Here is a 25735-nt window from a genome sequence, read left to right as displayed (position 1 = left end):
TACCAGGATGGTTTGACCCAACCTGGCACACGCCACCTGTCATCACCTGTCAATCACTGCCACCTTGAAAACTCAAACAATGGAGTCGTGGTTGAAGCGTAGCAGCAATGCTGCTGAAAACACAGAGGGACAAGTGCCAAAGAAGGCGAAACCAGAGCCGGCAAAATTCCGTCAGTATTCAGAAGAATTTGTTTTAATGGGATTCACGTCCACGAGTTGCAACCCACCCAAGGCTTTGTGTTTTTTCTGTGGGGAGAGATTAGCCAACAGTAGCATGAAGCCAGCACATCTTCAGCGGCATCTCAAGACAAAACGTGCAAGCCATGTTGGTAAGCCACCTGAGGTTTTTAAGAGGAAACTTTCTGAATTCAGGTCATCTCAAGACACGATGCAGAAAGCCTCCACGACATCAGCCAAAGCCCTGGAGGCCTCTTATGCGGTGTCTTTGCTCATAGCTAAAGCCAAGAAACCGTTCACTATAGCCGAAGACCTGCTCCTTCCCGCCGCTGTCGTGCTGGCTGAAACCATGCTGGACACAACCGCAGCGGAGAAACTCAAGACTGTGCCTTTGTCAAATGACTCTGTGTGCCGCAGAGTAGATACAATGGGAGCAGACATTGTCGAGCAAGTTGTGGGAAAACTTAGCGACTCCTTTTCACTCCAACTGGATGAATCCACGGATGTCAGTGGAAATGCACAACTTGTTGCTTTTGTAAGATACATCGATACTGACGACATCTATGAGCACATACTATTCTGCAAAACTTTGGAGGGGAAAACAACAGGAGAGGACATTTTTGATGTTGTCAACACCTTCTTCTGAGCATGAGCTGGAAATCCTGCAGCAGCATCTGCACGGACGCAGCAGCATCAATGACGGGCAGCGCGTGAGGACTCATAGCGAGCATCATAAAGAAAACCCCGACGTGAAGTGGACTCACTGTGTCATACACAGGGAAGCATTGGCCTCAAAGGAAATGAGCCCTGTGTTACATGACGTTTTGAACGACAGCATCAAAGTGATCCACTTCATAAAGTCAAGGCCACGTAACGCACGTGGCCTGTTTCGCCGCCTCTCTGAAAACATGGGAGCTGAACACACACAACTGCTGCTGCACACAGAAGTGTGCTGGCTCTCTCGGGGGAGAATACTCAACCGGCTGTTGGAATTACAATCTGAAGTACACACCTTTCTGATTGAGCACAGATCTCCCCATGCCACCTTGTTCCAGGACACAGACTGGCTTGCAAAGCTGTGCTATCTGGCAGATATATTCAGCAAACTGAACGAACTGAATATGTCTCTGCAGGGCAGGGACAGCAGCATTTTAAACCTGTATGACAAGGTGGGTGGCTTCCTGAAGAAAGCAGAGCTGTGGAGAAGGGCCTCTGCACAGGGGGATTTCACCTGATTTCCTGACATGGAGGAGAAATCTGCACAGCTGGATTGGGTGAGAAACCCATTTCTCTTGTCCGAAGCAAACGGAAGCAAGCTACCTGTCACTTATCAGAAAAAACTCCTGGAAGTGTCATCTGACCGTGGCCTCCAGAGGAAGTTTGCCACATCCACACTCACACAGTTTTGGGTGTGTGTGAAGCAGGAGCCCCCTGACCTGGGACAGAAAGCTTTGGAGCAGCTACTACCCTTTGCCTCCACATATTTATGTGAGGCCTCCTTCTCTGCAATGACTGTGATCAAAACAAAGCAAAGAAACAGACTGTGCCTGGAGAAGAGCTTGATCACAGCAGTTGCCTCCCTGCCACCAAGACTGACAAAGAGTCTTGTTTCTCACTAAAATGTAAATGCAAAAGCACTCAGTTCAATGCAATCTTCAGTGTTGACAGTTTAATAAATCAGACACTGATGGCAGAGCGCTGTGTATTACATATTTTTTTTCAACCAAAAATGCTTTGCGCTGGTTAGGGGTACCTGGCTGAAAAAATATATCACAGGGGGTACATCACTGAAAAAAGGTTGAGAACCACTGGTCTATTTGACTCTAAATGGACCATCATTTTCTAAATGAACATCATACTGTATTGAAGAAGATATTTAAACCATAAACTCATGTTTACTATGTTTACTGAGGTAATAAATCAAGAGAGAAGTAGAGTCATTTTCTCATAGACTTCTATACAACCATGAGAAGCCCATTAGAAAGAATGAGGGTTTAAGGCATTCGCATTGGATTCATTTTTCAAAATTCGAGATTGCTGCTTGGTTAAAACTATGAGCTCTGTCAAGACTGTTGCCGTTGTTAGCGCTGGTCCTGCCGTTAGCAACGGTCGCTGTTAGCTGCCTGCTGTATGCTACACGTAGCATTTAATGAAAGACTGCTTGCAGAGGATTGATTGCAGGTATTATTTCACAGGAGAACTTATGTCTTATTTTGGTTGATACCTTAAAGCTTTTGAGTACCGATACGCAGCCTGCAAGAATGCTTTTAAATCAGACTTCTAGAGAGAGGAACATGTTAGTGTATGGTGACATCACTTTCTGTCATACCGGCTCAATCATTACTGAAAATAATCTTGAAAAGTCCTGGAAAATGATCTCTAAAAAAGAGTGGGAACACTGTAGCTATACAGATTTGGTCAGTAGAATTTTCCCTTTACTTTAGCTGTTAAATACTGCAAATATTTCTTCACATTCAACCTGAGAGTGAGGATCCTCAAACTGTACATGGACCATCATCCCTGCAAATTATGAGAAACTAATCCAAGTTTTGCGGCCTCTATGTCTGTTAGTAAGCTTCACTACATCAAATGTATTGCCTACAACAAACCAAAAATAGCAAATGACTACAATGGTAAATATCATTATATATTTTTTCTTCTCTTGCATTATCACGCCATGGATTATGGGTAATCATTTTTAGTGAAGTCTGTACCCCAAGAAGACTTTCTGGAGGCTCACTTGAGGACCCTTGACAGATTTTAAGTCCTTGAATATGTGAGTTGAGGGCCAACCATTTGAATTCAGCGTATCTTTTGTCTTTGTAGTCTTGACACTTTGTTATTAGCATACTAAGGTCTTAAGTCACACAGAAGCCGCCATCATCTGGGTTCCGACTCAGTACACAATGTCATACTAGTAGACCAGTTTTCCACTGTCAAATGCCAAATAAAGACGACATGCTAAAACTTCATGTTTAATAACAGTGTGCAGATGCTCCATCAAATTAAAATCATGCATTGATGTTAGGACCTCTACCCAACCCGTTGTTTTATTAATTTGCAGAAGTCTGAATAGAACTATTTTGGCTAGGAATATGCATTAGCCTCTTCTAAACTACTATGTGACATATGCACATACATATGCTAGTCTTGTTTCTGAAACCGGCTGCAGTTTTGATACAATGACAGTGTTGCCCCACAGCAAACTTTTTTGAACACACTGTTACACTGCCATCTGGTGGTCAGTACCAGTATGAACCAAACATGTGGGCTCGTCAGGTACACAGTGACACTTCAAGTTTTACAAGTTTGTCGTGTGTATCAAAATACAACTCAGTTTACACAAGGGGAACACATACCCAGACAACAACAACATCAAAATAACCATAAAGTTATTGTACTATGCAGTGACTAATGTAAATAGTGAAGGTCTCCTTTTAGCCCAGATCAGGACCGATGAGTTTCAAAACCTGTACAATTGTATTGAAAGAGCTTTATCCAATTAACATAATTCTGATAAAGATACTTGTGTGTACAAAAGCAAGTTGGACCTTCTATATATATATATATATATATATATATATATATATATACTTGTTCCAGCAGAGCCTCAGTTGGTCTCTGTTAATGTCATATTTAAGGCCCCTAAACAGCTCCACTTTTATCTCTGGGTTATACAAGGTCTGCTAGTGATGCTGTGTGAGGATTAAGTAAATGAGGGGCTTACCGTATAATGAGCCGGTGCTCAGGGACCACCTTGGTTTCTTGGCCTTTCTGGATCATTAGCTTAGAACTTTTTTTTACTGGACTCACTCTTAAAGAGGATCAGCCTCGAGACTCTGTTCTGTTCTTGGCAAGAAAAAGCAGGAATTCATACTGACAAAAGTTTTTGGCAGCATTTTGGTTCAGCTTTTTTTTTTTTTTTTTTTTAACCACTTTTCTCATAGTTTTGTCCATCATTTCTATCAATTATCATAACATTGTATATAACAATGGGACATGCAATAACATTTGATGGGACAAGAAACACGAGCAAACAGACAATCGGATGGTTTCTACAGTCCTGCAGTCCTTGAATATATATATATATATATATATATATATATATATATATATATATATATATATATATATATATATATATATAAATTAGACGTTTCCAATTTATGTCCAGCACCAACATTCAGCACCAAAGCAGGAAGCACTGTGTCCTTAAAAGCACTTTTTTCAAAAAGTTGCAAAGCCACTCTCAAACCATAGGCGCACTTGGCCAGAGCAGAGGGGCACTATAGCACTCAGACCTATAAGACGGGGGTACCTTCACACAAACCCCAACATTCTTGGCAAACTGTGCAGGCTGAGATTAAATCGTTGAAACATTCTAGGTTCCCATCAGGATTGTACTGTAAAAAGTTATAGTTGAGTAAATAAAAAATCTGTGAAACATTTTCATAAATCATATCCAGTCAGGAATCCTGCAGGGTAGTCAAGGGAAGAGCTTGATGCCCAGCCAAAACACTGAGGCCCAGTCGTCTTTCCCCTTTTAGCCTTTTTTTAATCACATGGCCTAGATTCTGTGTGAACACACACACACACACACACACACACACACACACACACACACACACACACACACACACACACACACACACACACACACACACACACACACACATACACGCATTCACTAGTGAGTTTTCAGAGTATTGACTGTGCTTATTGACCTGCTCTCTTAAAGGGACCCCAGTGCACCAATGTGATGTACTTATCTGAGCCCCCACCACCCTGTCAGACTGCCAGCAGTCTCAAAAGACGCTGAGCCGAGCAGCTTGATGAAGGAGGCCCTGCTCTTTTTTACACTCACTGCTTTACATTCTGTCACTGCCGTGGCCTACATTCAGTGTGAACACACACGCACACCCCACACACAGTGCTAAAGAACCTCAAGCCCAGAGGAAGTTCAATGATTTATTGATTGTGAAATCCAAGGTGGAGCTTGCCGGAGATGATGGAGGTCAGCAACGAGAACAGTGCCGGGGGTCATCTCATCTTCAGAGTCTGAGGCTCCATCGAGTCTCACTGACAGAGAGAGAGAGAGAGAGAGAGAGAGAGAGAGAGAGAAGAGAGAGCGCACGAAACAGACCAGACAAGGAGAATACAACATTGGTACTGTATGTAAAGAATAGATTCCGATTTTTCAAGTCTATTTTAAAAGATTAGATTCAATTCAACTTCCTCCTTACCTCATGTTTGGCCATGCTTACTGTAAAGGGGGGCGTGGCTTTACTGCAGTCCACATAAGATGATGTGGAACACTGTGATTGGCTTATTGACATACAATCAAATAAGTTCCTGCATTCGGGGTGCGGTCACAGTAATCATAGATTTAGACACCCATGAATAAGTTATGTCAGTTGCAATGGGGGATCTAATGTGTGGGTTGATATTGTTCAACCCTTCCCCCACACTGCCATGTCCACCATGGGTGGGCTGCTTTGTCTCCCATTATATGCCTGTACCAGCAACATCATTGTTGGGGTCAATTCTAATTTCGTGAGCCAAGCTCTGGTATGATCACCATGGTCAGACTGGGGGAAACATGGGCTCCTATTTGCTACTGTATCTGCAAATTGGCCCAAAAAAGTACATGACACAAAATCTGGGATGGAATCAGATTTCTTTGCTTATGTTGAACATTTTAATTTTACTTTTAAAATGACTTAAACTTGTTTAGGATATTTTGTACCTTTTCTTTAATAATTTTCAAAGTCAAGAGGGCTTTAACTGTTAGTGAGCATTATGTTTCTGTTAAGTCGTGTCGTCTTACTGCAGGCCCTGTATGGCTGTGAACAGTACATGTAACCACTTCAAACATTCAGACTATCAAAAACTACCATGATGTCTCACAAATTAGATGTTAACTTTGGACATTAAATTGTATGTGTGTTATATTATTTAATGACAATCAAAAACATTCATTTGAATATATGAATTTCTTTACTCAGTGTATACCAAACTATATTTGGATTGGGTTTTTTTCTGTGAGTTCACAATCAAGTGAGTTGATTTAATTTTATTGTATAGCATGTATATGATAAAACATATCCGGTAAAGGTTTTGCTCTTAATTGGGAAATTAGTTTTCATTTCTCATCTAAAATTAAGAATTATTCCAACATTTTATCAAGCTAAGTAGATGTCCTGTCCCCAGTGACATTGTCCTGTTTATAATCCCCACTACTTTGAAGAAATATGAAGGACTTGGCTGTCTCATATTCTTGGACAGATAACTTAAGAACAGGCAGACACCCAGAGTTCCCATTCCATTTATTAGATATGTTTTATAAATAGACACACTCAGACACATATGTTGAAGGTATAAAAAATACAAGATTACAGAATTTTCTAGACATTTTAGTGAGGTCTCTTCTTCATTGTCTTTGACACGTTGTTTTAACTTGAATGACTGACGAAAATTCATTTCTATTTTCATACACAGCATAGTAGTTTTCACTTTCACAAATCCATTCATCGAGCAATTTACTATCTTCAATGTCAAGTTAAAATTAGATCAGAGCATAGAAAACAGTCACATGCAGCCAGCAACTTCTCACTGAATCTATACAGCACGTCCTGTCAGCCAGTCAAACAGGTTTTCAAATATATATGTACTTCAAGTTTCACTGTACTTTGTCTTACAAATTCTAAGGAAAGCTGATATCACAAGGGAAGAGGTTGAAATGGGGAACAATGATTAATGACTTGGAAAAAACAGCTTATTTAACCGTTACCTAGGACTGATTGACAAATGATCCTTCACGTTTCCAGATATGTTGAGTCATTTGACAAATGGGGACAAACCATTTTTAAATAGTTGGATATTAGCATACACTATGTTTCAGCTACACCTCAGATCATCACCAGTGTGCTGGCAGGGAATTTGGGATTTAGGACGCTACAAAAAAACAAAGTCAAGAAATGTATGTATCTTGAGAGACGAGGCAACGTGGCTGAGTTGCATTGATACATGTTTCTAAAAAAATCTGCAAACAATGAATGAGCGATGCAAAGGTTCTCATTTGCTAAAACCAAATAGGACAATATAAATCACACATGTAATAAAACTAGTGCAGCACAAATACACAACTAATGTATTTTCAAGCATTTATGTACCATACAGCTACTGCGCCAAATCTGGCTCATCTTGTTCTAAGGACAATAACCTCTGCTGCTAATTCATATATATTTTTTGTTTGTAAATATATCTAAAAATACAACTCATCAACTTCAGTGTTATAGGAAATTGCATGATTTACTTGGTATTATACCAAGTTTTGTTTTTGTCACTCTCACTATTCACAGTGTTTAAAACTGAACAGTACAGGCCGACACCTACTGTGTGGCTGGTAACTGGCACCATTTCATTAGCCACTGTGGAGGTCAAGTAGTGCTCCAGTCATTCTGAAGAGCGGAATATAAAGAACTACTGAACTTAGCTTGAATTTCTCCAGAATACACCATCAAACTCAAAGATGAAAATGTTCACTTTCAATTTAGTACTTCTACCTGATAAGATTCTGTGCCTGTTTTTACAGATGTTTTAAGTAGCACAACTGTCACTTTATCAGCTTTCATTATTTTCTTATGATTTACTCTGCCACCAAAACTTTCAACATTTCATCTCAATTTCAGCAAAACTTTCTTTATAGATGTGTATAATAATATAATATAATATAATATAATATAATATAATATAATAATTTTAACAACTCCAACAGGATTGTGGTACTTAAGTCATGAAGCAACTTTGCATAGAAAGTATTTAAGTAGCTAAGAAAATAATGTTTGATATTTTCTGTATGATTAACCATTTGAGTCACATATGAAAAATAGTAATATTATACTTGCTTACAGTTATGGACTCTCTCATTTAAAGAGGCTAAGTTTAAAAAAACAAACATATAGTTGTGACTAACAATATGCACAGATCAAAATAACATAATGTCAGTTTAGGTAATCCCTACCAAAGGGAATGTGTTGTAACAGTAAATGACCAGGATACAGACAAATGACTTATGGATAAAAAGTATGTGCTTGTTAAAAAGATTAAAACAAATAATGTACTGTACTCATTCTGCACCTGTCAGGAAATATTCTGAAAAAGAATAATACTGACCAAGCAGACATGAATATATATCATTCTGATAACAAAATACTTATCTACAAATGTTTGTAATTGGATTGATATATAAATATGTGTAACAATATATATGTATTTCTATACATATATATTTACAACAAAAGGTGCACTTAAATAATGTCATCAAGGAGATGTGGGGTGCCTACCCAGTCTAACGTCCTGGGCTCAGAGGCAGCCATAATCATGCACATAAATTGTTTACCAGTCCTCTTATCAATAGGATAAATAGTTGTGGGTGTGAACCTTCTGTTACTTTCCACAAACTCACAGAGCTGCTGATATACCTGTGGGTACTCATGGCGTAGGAAAACCCCTCGAATCCTTAACTCCCGTTGTATATTTATAAAACAGATTTCCCTGGCCTTCCTGCCTTCCTCTCCCTCTTTGTCAATATCTGCTGTTCCAGGGGGTGGAGTGAGGATCAGCGTTTCCATGTCACTCTCTTTCTTATGAACCTTTCTCTCAGGGCTAAAAGAAGCCAGTGCTACCTTTGCATATTTTCTGACAGTTGGAGCTTGGTTTCTTGGAGATGGCCCATCAGGCAACTGGTCACCAACAGCAATGGATACATTCAAGATGAAACATTCGTTAGGGTCGTACTCGGTACCAGCTTCCTGTAGCTCCTTACAGTACTCCCCTAGGTTGTCCTTGAAGCTTTCAAGCTCTCGGAGAGACAGGTATGTAGGAGACATAAGTAGACTATCCAGGCCATACTGCAGGAATTTACTGGATGACGCAGGATTTGGAAAACCAAGGAATAGAACTCCTCTACCTCGAGAAAGGTAGCCAACTTTGGCAATACGGGAGAAGGCTTTGTGGATTTCAACAGTCTCCCGGCAGTGTTTAATGATGTGACGGCATATGCTGCCAATTCTGCCATACAGGCAGCTTTCTTTATGAATGTCCCAGTCCTCCCTTCGGCAGTTGCGAGAGCAGTAGTAAGTGTAGCAGCTGTGGCAGGATTTAAAATATAGGCAAGCATTGAACAGGGTCTCTGTCCTCCGGCATTTGTTGTTCGAGCACATCATTGTATCATCCTCATCTGGGCTCTGATCTGGAGAGCACTCATCTGCACTCTTCATTGCATCGCTGGCCCCGTCCATGTCACGAAAAGCATCAGGATTCATTCTTATTGAGGTTGGCTGCTTGTCAAGAGGAGCTGGTTCCTCTGTATATGCCCGTGAGCTCTTTCTGGACAGAGATACTGCTTCTTCCTCATCAATTAACTTCTTAAGTTGATCAAGAATGTCCTCACTTGCCCTTCTACTGGGTGGCTTGTAATCGGTCACAAGATCTGCCAGAAGCTCATCAAGTTGTTCAAGGCTTTGCTGTAGTGAGGCATTGTCGTGTAACTTCTCTTTGGTTGAGCTTTCAAAGTCTCGCTGTGACAGTTCTGGACACTCTGGGCTTCTGGAGTCAAGAATTTCCCAACTGGCAGACCGTCCTTCAGCCTTATTAAGTTTCCCTGGTCGAATGTCATTATCAGTGATTGTTATCTCAGGAGTGACAAACCAGAGTTTACTAGGAGTGCTCTTTGATGTCTCTGTTGGGCTTTTGTCAATTAGTGAGCTATCAGACATTGATAAGGCCGCATAGCGCCTTGGTGAACTGGAAAGATTGACTACCACTGGTTGTGGTTTGTCACCTGTGGCTGCTGCAGGCTTCCTGGAGTCAAGAAGATCATCATAACTCTGACCCCGCTGTACAGGAATGGGTTGTTCCCTCTCTACGCGTGAGTTTAGAATATTGTCCCAGGACCTTGAGTAAGATTTAGATTCTGTTCCAATTCTTTGAGGTTCTACACATGGGTTGGCATACCATGGTGTTAACACAGGCTCTTGACGGACTCTGGTTGGAGTGACTTGAGATACATAAGAGGCAGGATTGGTGGAATAACCAGATGCATCTGAGCCATACCAGTCATCTGTTTGTGACTGAATAACTCTAGCATGTCTTCGGCCCTCCGTGTAATACGCCCTTGCTGGAATATGATGCTCTGGTGGCATTGCATACATGTCGCTTGAATAATAAAACCTTGGAGGAGCAGTCTGGATTTGATAAGACCTTGGATCATCACCATAAAATATTCTTGTTGGAGGTGTCTGTATGATGTATGGCCCTGGTTCATTTGCTGCATAGGGTTTGGGATACCCTGTCTGCACAGAGCATGGATAGGGCTCCATCTCAGGATAATAGGGTCTTGTAGTTACAGCATGCACCATTCGAGTCCTTGGATCTTGCACATATTGCACTTTTGGAGTATATGTTTGTCCTGGTGTGTAACGTTCATCATGAAAGCCAGAACTTGGTTGAGGAGGAGCAGTAGTCACATATCTCCCTGGATCATCTGCATAAAAGAACTTGGTTGGCACATTGGGACTGGAATGAGCTCTACGTTCCCTTCCATAGTAATCACCTGACGAAGTCATTCTTTGCAAGGGAATCTCCATGGGTTGGATGTAACTATTTGGCATGCTGCGGGAATATTGATAAGCTTGCCTACCCTCTGTGCCTAATGAATCAGTGGGAGTTGGTGTTCTTGAGTAGGAGAAATGGCGTGGCACAGTCAGACTCCTACTCCCGGCACTATGGTGCCTCTGCCAGGGTATGTCCACTTGATGTGTAGCCTGTTTTCGTCCTGAATGATGTAATGCTGCATCATCAGGTTTGATGTCAACCCGACACCTGACATGAGGGCTAGTTGCTGGTTTATCCAGCCCGCCATCCTCAGAATTATCAGCAGCATAGTGTGGTGAGTATCTGCTGCTGTCACCCATTTGAGGCTGCAACTTAATGGGATGGACTTCATGCCTATGAGCCCTAGTTGCTGCTTGGGAGGACTCCCTACGCGGTGATACTTCAGGCCTCCAGCGAGAGTCTCTTGGAGCCCTTTGGGACTCCCTGCCCTTCCTCACCGAAGATGAGGACCCTTCAAAAGACACAGGGGTAAAACTGGTCTGGACCCGAGGGGCACTTTTTGACCTGTTCCTTCTTTTTTGTTCAGAGACAATGACTTCACTGGTCATATCTGCAGCCATTGGTTGAGGAGTTAACCTATGGCTGAAAATGTCCGGAGCAGAAAAACGGTGTCTCTGCTGGCGGCCCAAGGCATTCCAGGCAACATCTGGGTTGGCTGCATGCCTATCAGCCTTCTTGTATGGGGACTCCATTGAGTATTTGTGTGATTTTGGGTACTCCAATGACCTGTAGTCAAAGGAACGGCAGTGCCTCTTGTTGACTTTACTCTTACTGTCCTCCAGTGTGCTGTAATTTATAGAATCACATTGTTTGGAGGGTTGTAGGGACTTGTAGTGTGAAGAAATGGGGACCACTTTAATATCTCGATGCACAGTTGATACCAGTATGTCAGGAGGGTCTGTGCGTGTCATCTTAAACGGACTCCTCTAGTTTTCTCCATCAAGTTGCTTTAATGTTGATGTTGCCTGGAGAAGTGAACAAAGAATTCTAATTAGTGACAATAAACCAGGCAATACAAATTTTTTCCACCAACTATGCATGGAGAAAAAAATACTATTCAGTAGTGGTTACTTGTTAGCAAATTAGTCTCTAGCCTAACTATGGCAGGAATATGAAATACAATTTTGAATATGTATATGGTTCAATACATGTACATAATAAAGTTGGCAGGTTTGGTTGTGGAACAAAAAAGAGCTGTATTGCAAATATGTTTATGAATTGTCTGCTAGCAATTTATCTAGAATGTAGAAACATGCAAACAGTTTGTACAATGAAATCATTTTTAGTGTTTCCTATTTAGATGGTTAAGGGGTGGTGAAAGACTTTTGGGGAACTCTAGAAACATTAGTAATTTCCACATAGTGTTTTGACAGTGATGTGATTTGTTTTTTTCAGCAATCAATTACTAACTAATGCATGGTTCAATTTTACATTTGTAGGGAAACGTATCACTTAGTTGCCTAGGTAGAAATGGGATATCCACTCAATTGTGATATTAAAAATGACTAAATTGCTGCTGTTATTATAAGTAGTCTTATTATATGAATCATGTATGTCATATACATTGAATGTGTTGTATCTCTGTTATGCTGTTCATTCTGTACACATGACATCTATTACATTCTGTCCATCCTGGGAGAAGGATCCCTCCTCTGTCGTTCTTCCATAGGTTTCTTCCTTTTTTCTCCCTGTTAAAGGGGTTTTTTAGGGGAGTTTTTCCTGTGCCGATGTGAGGGAAGGACAGAGGATGTCACATGTGTACAGATTGTAAAGCCCTCTGAGGCAAATTTGTAATTTGTGATTCTGGGCTATACAAAATAAACTGAATTAAAATAGTTTAGTTGCAGTTTTGTCTTGTAATGTTTTTGAGAGGGGAGATCCATGTTGTTTGCATCTCAACATGCACCAATGCAATACACATTCCTGTAGACAGTTTCGTGCTGTCATACCAATTTGCAGTTAGTTGGTGTAGTGCGCCAAGATACGTGACAATGTGACAGCAAAGGCAGGAAAGAAGAAGAGAGCTAGCAAGCAAACACGGATATTAACAATGCAGGATTTTAAAGATTTTTAAAAATTGGCTTTTCAAATGTTTTTAAGGAAGAAAATGCACTCAGCACTCCAGTTAGACCTCAAGGATACACTCAATGTGTAAATGCTTGTTTACAAGGAAAGTTGAACTGAACTCCTGCTGTATGGCTGTATGTCTCTGAATATACTGCTGCTAATCCAAGAGTCTTCCTGATCGGCCTGAGAAGTGCATCAAGTCCAAGAAAAGTCACAAATTCTGAAGTCAAAGTCATGTTTTTCATTTAGTCAAGTCTCTGTAATCACGAGAGAGTCAGTGTGAAACTACAGTAAGGCTACTGACAAGATTGAAAGCACATCTTTTTAGAAATAACGTTTGTGGTATATTCTGATTTGTGTTGTCATACATTTGTAATATACTTTTGAGGAACGTCACAAGTATGTGTGTATGTTATAATGCATTCTCTTGCCCCTAACCATGCCTTAACCATCACAACTTAACGCCTACCCAATCCCTAAAGTGGGTGGCTTTGGTCGAAACCATTTTGGCAATGGCGACACAGACTTACTCCTGGCTAATCCAAAAATGGGGAAAGAGGTGATTACTCAAAGTGGCTAAACCTTCAATTCTACCTAACTTTAAGCTTTAATATAATTTAAACAGGGGAGTGATAAACTTCAACCCCTGTACAGTTGTGATGAACGGGTTATAAGCTATAGAGACCAAAAGCTTTTTTTCTCGCTTTTGGAGACAGCCTCCATTGGCCATTTGAGGAAATGCAGTTTGGCGCTGGCTTCATTTTTAAGCACTAGAGGGTGCCGCTTGGGAGAAATGTGCTTCTCATGTCACCAGCTGCATATTGCCAGTGGCACTTAACCTCAGGGCTTCCATGTCTGTCTGAACCCGTTCCCTTTCCTCGACTGCCTGCACTGCAGCACACATGACGGTCCTAATAAATATTATGACTTTATTCTCATTCAATTATGACTTCATTTTAGTAAATCATTTTTTCAATGTATTATAACTATTATGACTCAGCAGAGCTAATATTAAACGAAAGAAATTGATTTAGAATAGAAGAATATTTGAAAGCAATTCAGAACATTACTATCCCTATTTTCATGGCTATAATTCTACTGTAATAATTGCTGCTGTTATTATAAGTAGTCTTATTATATGAATCATTTATGTCATATACATTGAATGTGTTGTATCTCTGTTATGCTGTTCATTCTGTACACATGACATCTATTGCATTCTGTCCATCCTGGGAGAAGGATCCCTCCTCTGTCGTTCTCCCATAGGTTTCTTCCTTTTTTCTCCCTGTTAAAGGGGTTTTTTAGGGGAGTTTTTCCTGTGCCGATGTGAGGGAAGGACAGAGGATGTCGCATGTGCACAGATTGTAAAGCCCTCTGAGGCAAATTTGTAATTTGTGATTCTGGGCTATACAAAATAAACTGAATTGAATTGAAATTGAAGAACACCTGAGAGCCTTGCTGCATTACATTTCATTGTAATTATATGCCATCTGGACACGAATTTTGTGTTTCCCTATACATAAAGAAAGACATTTACAACATGAATTGATGCAGAAACAAAATCCACAGAATGCCAAAAAGTGTTTTGACGCTCAGAATTTCCTAAAGGAGGAGCCCAAGACCTCCCATTCATATGTGTCCCACCAATGTTGAAACCAAACCCTCGCCCTATGGGGTGGGTCATGGGTCAGCAACCATTTTGACTGATGTGGCCTTACATTGGCTTAAGTCAAGGATTAGCAAAGGCAGTAAAAAGCCTTTAATTTGGTGCCAGTCACTAATGACTTGTAGCCCAGTGAATGATAAGTTATGCCATTTGGTGCCTCTGATCACACTGACTGCATTCGCTGGAACATGAATTTTACATATGATTTAAAAGGCAGCAGTTGACAAGTGACAGTTTGCATTCCTAAAAGATGCAGTTGAGTGGTGGGAAATGTCTACACTAAGCCACATCAGAGAATAAATGTTGCAGTTATGAACTAGATAAAACAAATTAAAGTAATGATGAACGACCTTAGTACGCCTTAGTAACTCAACAAAAAAAATATTTGGGGTCTGTGACTCATGAAAATCATGATCTGTATTCATAGAAAGGTTTGTAATTAGAATGGAGTAGAATAACAAATATGCAAGAATTGAATGCTTATGTAATATTAAAAAAATACAAGCTGCTGCAACCTGTGTGAGACCCCTGCAGGAGAAAGGAGCTGACCCAGATTGAGCAACTGGTCGAGCAGACGCTCAGACCGGAGCAGATGGAGGCTAATTATGCAGTTTTTTGTTTTTTTTTAAACACATATTAAAACAAAAAAAACTCTTCCTAGAACGATGATGACTCATTAAAATTGCAACACTGACACATCAAACACGTACTCTTGAATCAGCCAACCAACCCAAAGCAAATTCTCTCCCACGAATATTATATATCTAGGGCTATTATTGAGAAAGGAAAGAACGGAAGGAGTGGTTTTGGTCGTGCTGCCTTTGAAAGAAGAAGCAGAGTCTTGGTTCAGGCTAAGGAGCGGAGTTGTTTCATAAATACAGCTGCAACTTAACTCGTTCTGCAAAAAGTGATTGGTGATGCCTATAACCAATTTGCGAAAGCTCCGAAAAAAAAATACCTTGTTTCCCTTAATAGTTGCGTTTTCATCAGGTACTATTTGTGTTCTCATGAAAATAAAAGCAATTCTAAAACATATTTTGACTGTCAAATTAGGGTGTGTAAAGGCTTTAAGGCAGGGTTGGTAATTGTGAGAAACTAGCAAGAGTAAACTAGATTTAGAAATCACTACAAAAGAAGTGTCAGAGTCAAGGATATATTCCTTGCAAATAACAATACATGGCATGGATGGAAAATACTTCTCATGACTATCCCATATGCCTGTAAATAAAGAGAGTAAAAAGCAATTTAGAAAAAAACCTTGGTTCCAAAAGGGTTTAAAAATGATGTTTCATTGCATTTGAGGATGGCCTGTGATAGACCAACACATTTCAACCACAGATGGCTGCATGGAGTGAGTGTTACTCTGCCTTCACACTCTGTCTGTCAGCTCTCCTGCAAGTGGCCAGTAGGCACCTCAGACAGTGTGCACATGACATCACTAAAAAAAGTGCTGATACTAATATGTCTAGTTTCGATATAAAGTCAGAAGGTGGCATGAAGACATGAAATGGGAAAAAAAATAAAAAATTAGGGCTGGTAAATGCTTCAAACTGGTCCCTTGACGATCCATGGTAATAGAGGTGGAAGTGTAGTAGTGTTACTTCTGGTCAGTGATCATAGTGAGCACTGTTTTGTATGGTGCATTGTGGGTATTTGCTATCGAGCTGCTCTCAGTGCACTGCAACACTGCACCACTGGCACTGAACACCCTAGAAAATGTCTCTCCGGGCAGAACTAATTCAAGCTCTCTAGACTAACCCTCCCCCAAACATCAAGAGTCAACACTACACACTGACTGCCCCATATAACATGATGCATTTACACTTTGAGGGGAGCTCTATTCCACTGTTGTAAATGTGCCAGCTTGAAGCGAGTAGGGAGTTGGGGGGTGTTTGTAAAGGTCATGCTGATGTTCCTATTGTCGCTGCCCACCATAAAAAACACAGCCTGATGTGGGACCTGAGGAGAGATTTGCGATCAAAACATTTCAAGTGTGATAACTGCTATCTGGTGATTGAGTGTAAGGTCATAATATGGAACATTTACGGCACAGTGACAAAGAAAAGCAGAAGATTAAAAATGTAAACATTAAAGGTAAAAGTATGCTTCAAAATTACTAGTTTGTAAGAAGTTTTTCAGAAGATGTCTCAAGGCAAAAGTGTTTATACCATTTCCAAATGGCCACACTCAAGAGCCAGGCAAGCTGCGTAGAACAACCACAGAATGTATACGAGAAGTGGATGTAGTCCATGTGACTTCACCCAGTGGTTTGTGGACTGCTGTTTTGAAGCCTCGAGTTCGGGCAATTCGGCCGTTCCCATCTTGCCGCCTGATAACAACACATACTTTTTGACTTCTCTTCTCTATGGCATTCATGGTGTTGCCTTGAGTTGTACACTCAACAAATGACATAAATAGTTGTCTAATGAATGGAAAAAAGAGAGCTTGAGAAAAAAGTTGAAACCTGGCCTTCCTTCCCACTTCCTCACACCTGGCTGGATTCAGTTCAATTCAATTCAATTCAGTTTATTTTGTATAGCCCAGAATCACAAATTACAAATTTGCCTCAGAGGGCTTTACAATCTGTACACATGCGACATCCTCTGTCCTTCCCTCACATCGGCACAGGAAAAACTCCCCTAAAACAACAATGAATCATCCACAATGACTTTATGTAGCTTTTCTTTTTTTTTTTTTACAATATTAAGACACAATCTTTTTCTTTTTGTACCAACAAAGTCACCATTCGGTAATGGGAATAGGCTTCCTGTCTGTTCTCAATCTTCATTTATTTGTTCTTGGTCTCCTGTGACTTTTGTAACAATGACTTTATTTGAAGAATGCTGACCCTTTAACCCATAGGAGGATTCACTGCCAGATACCAGGATGATAGTGGCATTGCAGGTTGCAGGTTTTTGTTCTTCATTCCCGCTGTTTATACTTACGACTAAAAGATCCCATCCTAATGCGCTTTCACTGAAAGGGATGGGAGACAAAATCTACAGCCCTCGTTTTGTGCAAACATTTTCAAAAGTGAAAATGGATATATTATGAGTCTTCAGCATTCTAATGTAACACTTACGATGGACCATAATAATGAGGCATAGGATAGTTGGAATATGTTCAAGTGAATGCAGTGAGGTATATCAAGAGGATGTAACGCTTGCAGTGAGGTGTATCGAGATGACGCAATGCTTGCAGTGAAGTTTAATAAGACAATGTAACATTTGCAGTGAGGTATATCAAGACAACATCATGCTTGCAGTGAAGTGTATCAAGACGATGTAACGCTTGCAGTGAGATCTATCACACGGCGTTAACACTTGCAGTGAGGTGTATCAAGAGAATGTAACGATTGCAGTGAGATCTATCAACAGGACATAACACTTGCAGTAAGGTATATGAAGACAACGTAACACTTGCAAAGACCAATATCAATAGAACGTAACGTTTGCAGTGAGGTGTATCAAGACGGTGAAATGCTTGCAACGAGGTGTACCAAGGATGTATGCCAAAGAACACTAAACAGCGCAGTCAGAGGAAGAGAAATAAACACCATGTCTTCTAGTATGCTGTATCACAAATTAGGTCATATGTCATTCTCCTGCTCATACAGCTGGCACAGTAAATCAGGCGTGTTACTATACACCCTGTGTTAAAAAGAAAGGCAGTGCAACATGCTAAGAACCAATAGCAACCTCCATTATAATTCAGTCAGTGAGTTATGCTTTGTTAATGTTCTGTCGCCCATAGCTGCAGATAAAGAAGCTGTTAGTTGAGGGTCAAATAATAATTGGGCCTTTCAAGCTTGAGAGGATATAAAATTGCCTTATTCAGATCCCTTCAGCATTGGGCCAGTCGAGTGTACGTTTGCTTCAATCTTGGCCCTAAAAACGTACCCATTCTGAAGTGATAGAAAGTCTTTACATCTCTTTACATGACCGTAACACACGTCACACCAGTTCAACTTTGAACCAAAGTGAAATCAAATATAATACAGCACAAAGACTAAAGGTTATCTTTAAATTAATCAAAATGTATGATTACTTAACAAATAATATTAATCCAGGTTATTTTGTGTATGTGCGTGTGTGTGTGCCTATGTTTTTGTCTGTGTGTGTGTGTGTCTACTATGGCAAAACGGAAGCGAATGGAATTGTGCTCCATCATTTGTTCAGACTCGATGCCAGTAGATGTTGGCCCTAAACTGAGTCTTCAGATTCTAATGGTGACAGTTGTTGTTCCACTAAGAAGACATTGCCTTTATAGACAAGTCTGACACCCACTGCTACTTCAATTATTATTATTAGTCACATTACTAATATTATTCCCTATATCATTATTTTAATTCTACTATAGTCATTGCTGCTTTTATAAGTAGGCTTCATTTTTTCCTTTGTTACTCTGCTTACTACTCTTATTATATAAATCATTTATGTCATATACATTGAATGTGTTGTATCTCTGTTATGCTGTTCATTCTGTACACATGACATCTATTACATTTCTGTCCATCCTGGAAGAAACCTGTTCTCCCACAGGTTTCTTCCTTTTTTCTTTCTGTTAAAGGGTTTTTTTTAGGGGAGTTTTCCTGTGCCGATGTGAGGGAAGGACAGAGGATGTCGCATTTGTACAGATTGTAAAACCCTCTGAGGCAAATTTGTAATTTGTGATTTTGGGCTATACAAATTATATTTAATTGAACTGAATTGAATTGAATTGATAGGGACCTCAGGGTAAAAAATGTTAGACCTATTCTTTGCTGCTTATTTGGACTAATGGTAACTACAAGATAGCATCTCATATTCCTCTCATATATCGTCTCTATGACCATCACAAAGTCTTACAGGAACACATGAAATGTCTCTCATCACAAAAGGCGAGTATTTCTAATTCCTTCTAAGCACAAAACATTGTACATCTGTGATACACAGGTTTGCATGCTCTCAAAGCAAACCATTTGCTTTTGTCTCATGATTGTTTCTGATTCCACTGGAGGAGCCTCTGGTATCACGTGGCTCAGCCTCTTCATACCCTTACATGTGAACTGTCTAGCTGACTCTTCGGCTCTATAATGATGTGCGTTGCTCCATTTCCTGCAACCATTTGCAGCACCCCCTGATGAGTCTCTTTGATGCTTCTGATGTAGTGGCCACTGTAGTTTACTAACCCCAAGAAGTTTTATGCTTGAGCAGCATTTTCATAGATGGCCAGTGTTCTCTACTAAGTCAGTAATATTTCACATGTAATGTTCCCGAGAAACACAAGTTCAGTCTGAAAGAATTGACATCTCTTAAGATTGAATTTCAGCTGCCTTTCTTCTTCTTCTTCTTCATGTATGGATCCCCCTAAACAATGATGTCAGGAGAGATGTTGTGAAATCCTAAAATACCCTGTCTGTGTTGATTGATCGATACTAACAAATTGTGTATACTACATTACTGTAATTATTCCCTATGATATGCTGACTTGAGAATGCCACTTTTAAGCCCCTGGAAGGTTTTAGGCAATTTTCCTTCATATTCCCTTTCAAATGACATTTTGCATGAGAACTCATTACGAGATCTTTATCTCGCTTTTTATCAAGTCATGTATGTGTCAGATTATTCAACACATAAAAATGAAATGTTTCATGGCAAGGCTTTTGAGTTAATTGATGTCTACGATATTTGCGTATAGCAACTGAATTATGATTAAGTTAAGGTTGAGCAAGTGATACATTTGGCTAAGGTTAGGAAAAGATTGAGCAAATGATTTGTGATGAAACACTTAATCCAACCCCTTGAATGAAATGTATTAAAGTTGGAAGCATATGCCTGTTCACCAACCCATCTCTACTTTAAATAGTGAACTTTGGCTAATGTGACACTAGGCAGAAAGTTGGTATTGAACAATAACCACGTTTTAAACTATATCTGCACGTACAAAATAAACTTTATTAAGGTACAGTTAAGGCTGGGGAACTGAAGCACTTGGGTGATTGTGGTTACGGTTTAATAAGAAGCAATGGCTTGTTAACCTGACCTGACAGATGGTTTGTTACACAGAACCATCGGGGAAGCTGTCATTGGAACTGTTTGGAAAGGGCAGGCACTGTCACAGAGTCACCCTTTATGAACATGATCTTTAGGGACACTGGGCTAAATAATGTGGGATTCTCACCCAACACTATACCATTATTTTCATGTAACATGACTTATCATCATACATGTACATATATTTAAACTCCAGCACAGGGGCTTATAAGGGCTGACAAGGTTTGGGCCTAGCCCAGACTATCTGGGACTCAGCCAACATTTTTGGCACATACCCAGATACCACCCACCATACAGCGACACAGAACCGGACAAAAAAACAGCCAAGCCTCATTTCAAGCAAGACCTAGGTGAGGAATAAGGCAGAAGAATAGGCAGCAAGCCAGAAAAAAGTGAAGCTGTCCATTTAATTTCTTTGCATTCAAGTCATGAATATATAAATGACAATAAGATGGTAATCTGCATGAGAAATGAGGAAAAGCAATAAAAAAAAATTGGTTATGATAATTTTCCTCTTATAGTGATCAATTTGACTCTGGCAGCTGTGATTACTATAAGCCGTTTCAACTGCATTATTAGAATAGTTTTTTTACTTTCTAGATTTTATAAACAGTGCTCTTGTCGCTGAGATGGCTGTTTACTTGTCAAACACTATCTATTGTACTATTGACCCTGTGTTAAAATACATATGACTAAAAACTATTAAAAATAGAAATGATAAAAAGTTTTGTCTTCTCTCGCCCTTCCTAGCAAAAAACAAAAATATATATATGCTTTTATAAAGCAAATTGCATTGAAATGAAATGGCCATCACACAATGACCATTGACCAATTATCAAAAATATGTAGCATTACATATGCCTACTTAAACACTTTACAGCAGCTATATCATTAGTTAGCTGACCAATTATCATATCCAGGCAACGCTATTACCCTACGCTAACGAGCATGTTGATGCTAATGGAATGGAGCCCGACAGCCGAGTAGAAGCTGCATCGTACGCCGTGGACTGATGGAATGACTGTGCACACATACAAAAGGGCATTAACCAGCCTTCAGTCTCTCTCTACACACACAGACAGGCAGCAGCAAGGGTTGGTGTAGTCCGGAATAAATAATTTGCATTTCATGATGATTATAGATTTTTACCTCCGTCAGCAAGATTCAGGGCTAGACAAAAGACATTCCCAGCTAAAGCCCTGAAGCCAGATGCTGACAACTCCTACATATATTGGCAAAATAGGCTACTCTAGAAAACAAAATTCAGAGACAGCTACTGTAAAATGGTTTTTTTAGTGGCAAAAGTTGGTGGAGCGGCCTAATTCACCAGCAACTAATATCTGCAATCATTTCTCCTATGCACAAGAACAAGTAACTGTACATATTCATTCTCCAAAGAGGTGGTATGTATCTATCAACTTACTCTAAGTAGGCCTACGGCCACAGTTTAACATATTAAGAATGCTGTTAAAGCTTTATAAACATGATAAGCCCTTATCCTCGTTTTAAGAAGCCTATATATGCACCAACAGGGAAAAAACAAAGAACATATTTCTAAAAGATATAATGATATATGAATTGGTAAAGCCTGACAAAAATAGAGAATACACATCATTCTCTAAATAGTCATTACTGTTGCAGGGTTTGACTGGAGCAGTGTCAAGGAAGATATAATCTGCAGCTCCTCTAATGACTACAGAAATGACGAGAATGGCAGATGTGTGGAAGACTCAAAGACACATCTGTGCAGACAGCAGGCTGATCAGAAACCTGAAAAGGTTCAAATGAAGCCTAAGAAGATATAAATACCCAGGTTACTCAATGTTCCCTGTAAACATCCAAAATTTGATCAAAGACAAGAAAGCACTGAGTGCGCTCACTGGTGTGCACGGTTTAATCTATTTTCGCAGCAGCGAATCATGGGTGGATGCTACTTTTGGAGCATTGTTTTACTATGTCACCTTGCCACTCGGCAAGGTGGCATAGTAAAACATGGATTGCTGTGAAATCTGGTTCAGCCTTTCATGTTACTTGTCAACATACATTGCAACTACTTTGGTGCTCCTCTGACTTAAATTTAGTCTATCACTTTGGTTTATGAGGATGACCAAATATCTGCAGACATTTCCTTCAGCCTCAGCTATATTCTGTGTTTAGTACTATAAGCAAATGTTAGCATGCTCACATGCTAAACTAAGATGGTGAACATGGTAATGAGTACACCTGCTAAATATCAATACAATAACTTGTCTTTACGAGCATGTTAGCATGCTAATATTAGCATTCAGCTCAAGCTATGCTTGTGCCTACAGCGTCTCACAAAGCTCAACCACTGGAAGTACCACTGGCCGCACCATATGTCTTTTCAGCATCTACATTGCAATGTGCAGTAGTCGCACTGCAGGATGTGCAATGTGGGTAAATAAACTCAAACATATCAAGCAGCTTGATTTTGCTACTTGATAGAAAAAGAAAACTCACATAGTTTTTGATTTCTCAACTAAAAACAAATGTACAAAATGAAGGGTGAATATTCTTGTATTTTCTTCATAGGGCATTATATCTAACATTTAATAAAATATTGCTATGTCAGTTTTTTCCAGTATCGCGCAGCATTAACTGGAAGATAGCGTCTACAAACATGATAGCCAGAACTGGTGACAGCTAGCTACAGTAGCTTGCAAAATAGCAATATGGCATGGGGCACAGAATTTGAATTTGGATATGGACTGTTAATGGCGTAGAAACTCGAATTTAGCAAGCACAAACCCTTCTGTAACCAGTGAAACGTTAGCATGATAACATGGTGGAATTAGCAAGTCATCGTTAACTAGCTAACTAGCCAGATGCTAAATGAGCTGCGCAGTGATTGTAATGCTACACTGTGGTTAATGAAAAGGTAAAAAACGATAGACGCTGTGGGAGAGGCAAAGAGGGGGTTCTGATTAGAGGGAGTTAACATTATTTTATTTTATGACGTAGATTAGTCCCCAAAGGGTCTACTCTATGTCAGAAATGGTCTTGCAGGATTAGTGCTGATTTCAAACTGTAGACACTGTTTAGAGCTATTTGGAACCATTAAATGGGTTTTTCTTTTAATTTGGTAAGAAATGTAAATTGATGTGTTTCATCAAAGTACAGACATATCATTAAGTCTATAGGAAGCATGTTTAAGTGTATAGGTACTACTTTAAATTTCCAGTCCCACCACTGCATCGCTAATTGCCCTTTCAAGTTCATATTTTTTTACTTTCAAAACCATGGCAGCAACTTCAATGGGTTTACATTTTTTAAAACATATTTAAACATTAGAGAAAATTAACTGTAGAAAACGGACAGGAATAAAGTCTGGAATAATCACCGCAAGTGACAAACTCACTAATTGATGTTGGTAGGCATCAGTTTTGTGTTGGGTTTCTGCTGCAGCTTTGGAGAACATACCCATATTTAACCACCTACAGTCGGCTGAAAGAGAGCTCCTCTCTATTGGTCTCACTGTATTAATGAATTACAAAAAGATAGTGCTGAATTGATTAGTTGTAATCTTATAACCAACTGGGGCAAAAGCACCAATAAATTCTTCCATACTACAAATACCAAAGATGTGGTCCAGCTTGATGGTTTATAAACTGAACAATTGGACTGGTTATGATGTGATAATTGGTCAGTCATTTTTGACACTGTAGTCAATTAATGGGATAACTCAATCAATAATTAAAGATGAAATTGTCATCAGGCCTGTGGGCAGATTTATTTGAGAATTTCTTAAAATTCTTCCAAAGTTATACAATTAAGCTACAAATGTACATTTATGTAAGGTTAGTATTTAAGTCTATCTATCTATCTATCTATCTATCTATCTATCTATCTATCTATCTATCTATCTATCTATCTATCTATCTATCTATCTATCTATCTATCTATCTATCTATCTATCTGCACACGTCTTGCGGCCTCTGTACAACTCTGCAACATCTGGCTAGGCTACTCTTCCGGTCTGACAGAATCGTGCAACCTCTGTAACACTGCAACGCTGCGGTGCAGAGGGCCCGTCATCTCTGATATTTAATGAACTCGGGTCGCAGAGCAATGCATCAAGTCCGAACGAACGTCGCATTGACGCGCTGAGCTAGCAAACACTGCGTAGTGCCCAGCAGACTGCTGCTGCTGCTGCCTAGAGCCACACTCCTGATGAGGATGATGTCAGTGTTCGAGGATGGGGACACGTCTGTCCAACATCAGCCACGGCGGGGAAACGAGCAGCGACCTGCAGAACTCAAACACAACGTCCTGCTTAAAGCTCTGAATGGTTAAATGCATTTTCATTTGTGGACCGAATATGCACAATATCCATATCGCAGTGATGTCACGTTAGATATAAATCAACAGTGGTTGCAGTGAGTGGAGGTAAAATGCATAATCCGTGTGTGCCCGTAGTGAGTGGCCGTAACCAGAGACACGGTAGTGCAAATCAAAAAGCCCCAGGTCTTACCGCATCAGTCCGGACTGCCAGCCTCTGCTGATCCATGTGTTTTTTGGTCAGGGATGCGAGGCAGTGCGATAGTGGTTTCCCAATGACGACATCAGACATGTGCAGAAAGGTAGAGCTGCACTATCCGCCTTATTGGTCAGATTCCCCCGGATCGCTCCTCTCCCACCTTCCTTTACGCTACATCGTTGGTGGATTTCTGCGCAATCCCCGCTGCACCATCCACATCTACGTGGCCGTAACCACAACCCCACACACACCCTCCTCTCTCTCCCCTCCTCTCTCTCCCCACACACACCCTCCTCCTCTCCCCTCCTCCTCCCCCACACACCACCACACCCTCCTCTCTCTCCCCACACACACCCTCCTCTCTCTCCCTCTCCATCACGCCTGCAGCACTGACAGGAGCGCGCTTTTAAACTGACTGCCTCAGTCCTCCATCTGTTTGACTGTGACGAACATATTTCCACCAGGGAAATCTGTTGTGCGCGTTCATTCCAGATTCATCCTCTTATCAGGAAGAACCACATTTAGGTTTTGGTGGTGCTCCTTGGCCTCGCCCTGAGTAAGCGCCACCATCAGGATTATATGTGTTTCGCATGTTGGAAAAAAAAAAGCAAAATT

General features: G+C 40.2%; 1 protein-coding gene across 1 annotated transcript; it reads right to left on the bottom strand.

Annotated features, from left to right (window-relative positions):
- Window positions 1–8448: 8448 nt before the first annotated feature.
- ajm1 (apical junction component 1 homolog) lies at window positions 8449–11765 on the bottom strand. Its single transcript, XM_054613149.1, has one exon. The coding sequence runs from the start codon at window positions 11763–11765 to the stop codon at window positions 8487–8489; it is 3279 nt and encodes a 1092-aa protein (XP_054469124.1). The 3' UTR covers window positions 8449–8486.
- Between the last annotated feature and the right edge of the window lie 13970 nt (window positions 11766–25735).

Source organism: Anoplopoma fimbria, chromosome 14 (assembly GCF_027596085.1).
Source record: "Anoplopoma fimbria isolate UVic2021 breed Golden Eagle Sablefish chromosome 14, Afim_UVic_2022, whole genome shotgun sequence".
Taxonomy (NCBI): Eukaryota; Metazoa; Chordata; class Actinopteri; order Perciformes; family Anoplopomatidae; genus Anoplopoma; species Anoplopoma fimbria.
The sequence above is the reverse complement of the archived record's forward strand: the minus strand, read 5'-3'. Positions and strand labels throughout refer to the sequence as shown.

What these genes read in the sequence shown, in the direction of transcription:
- ajm1 (XM_054613149.1), bottom strand. Translation starts at nt 11,765, where the DNA reads ATGACACGCACAGACCCTCCTGACATACTGGTATCAACTGTGCATCGA.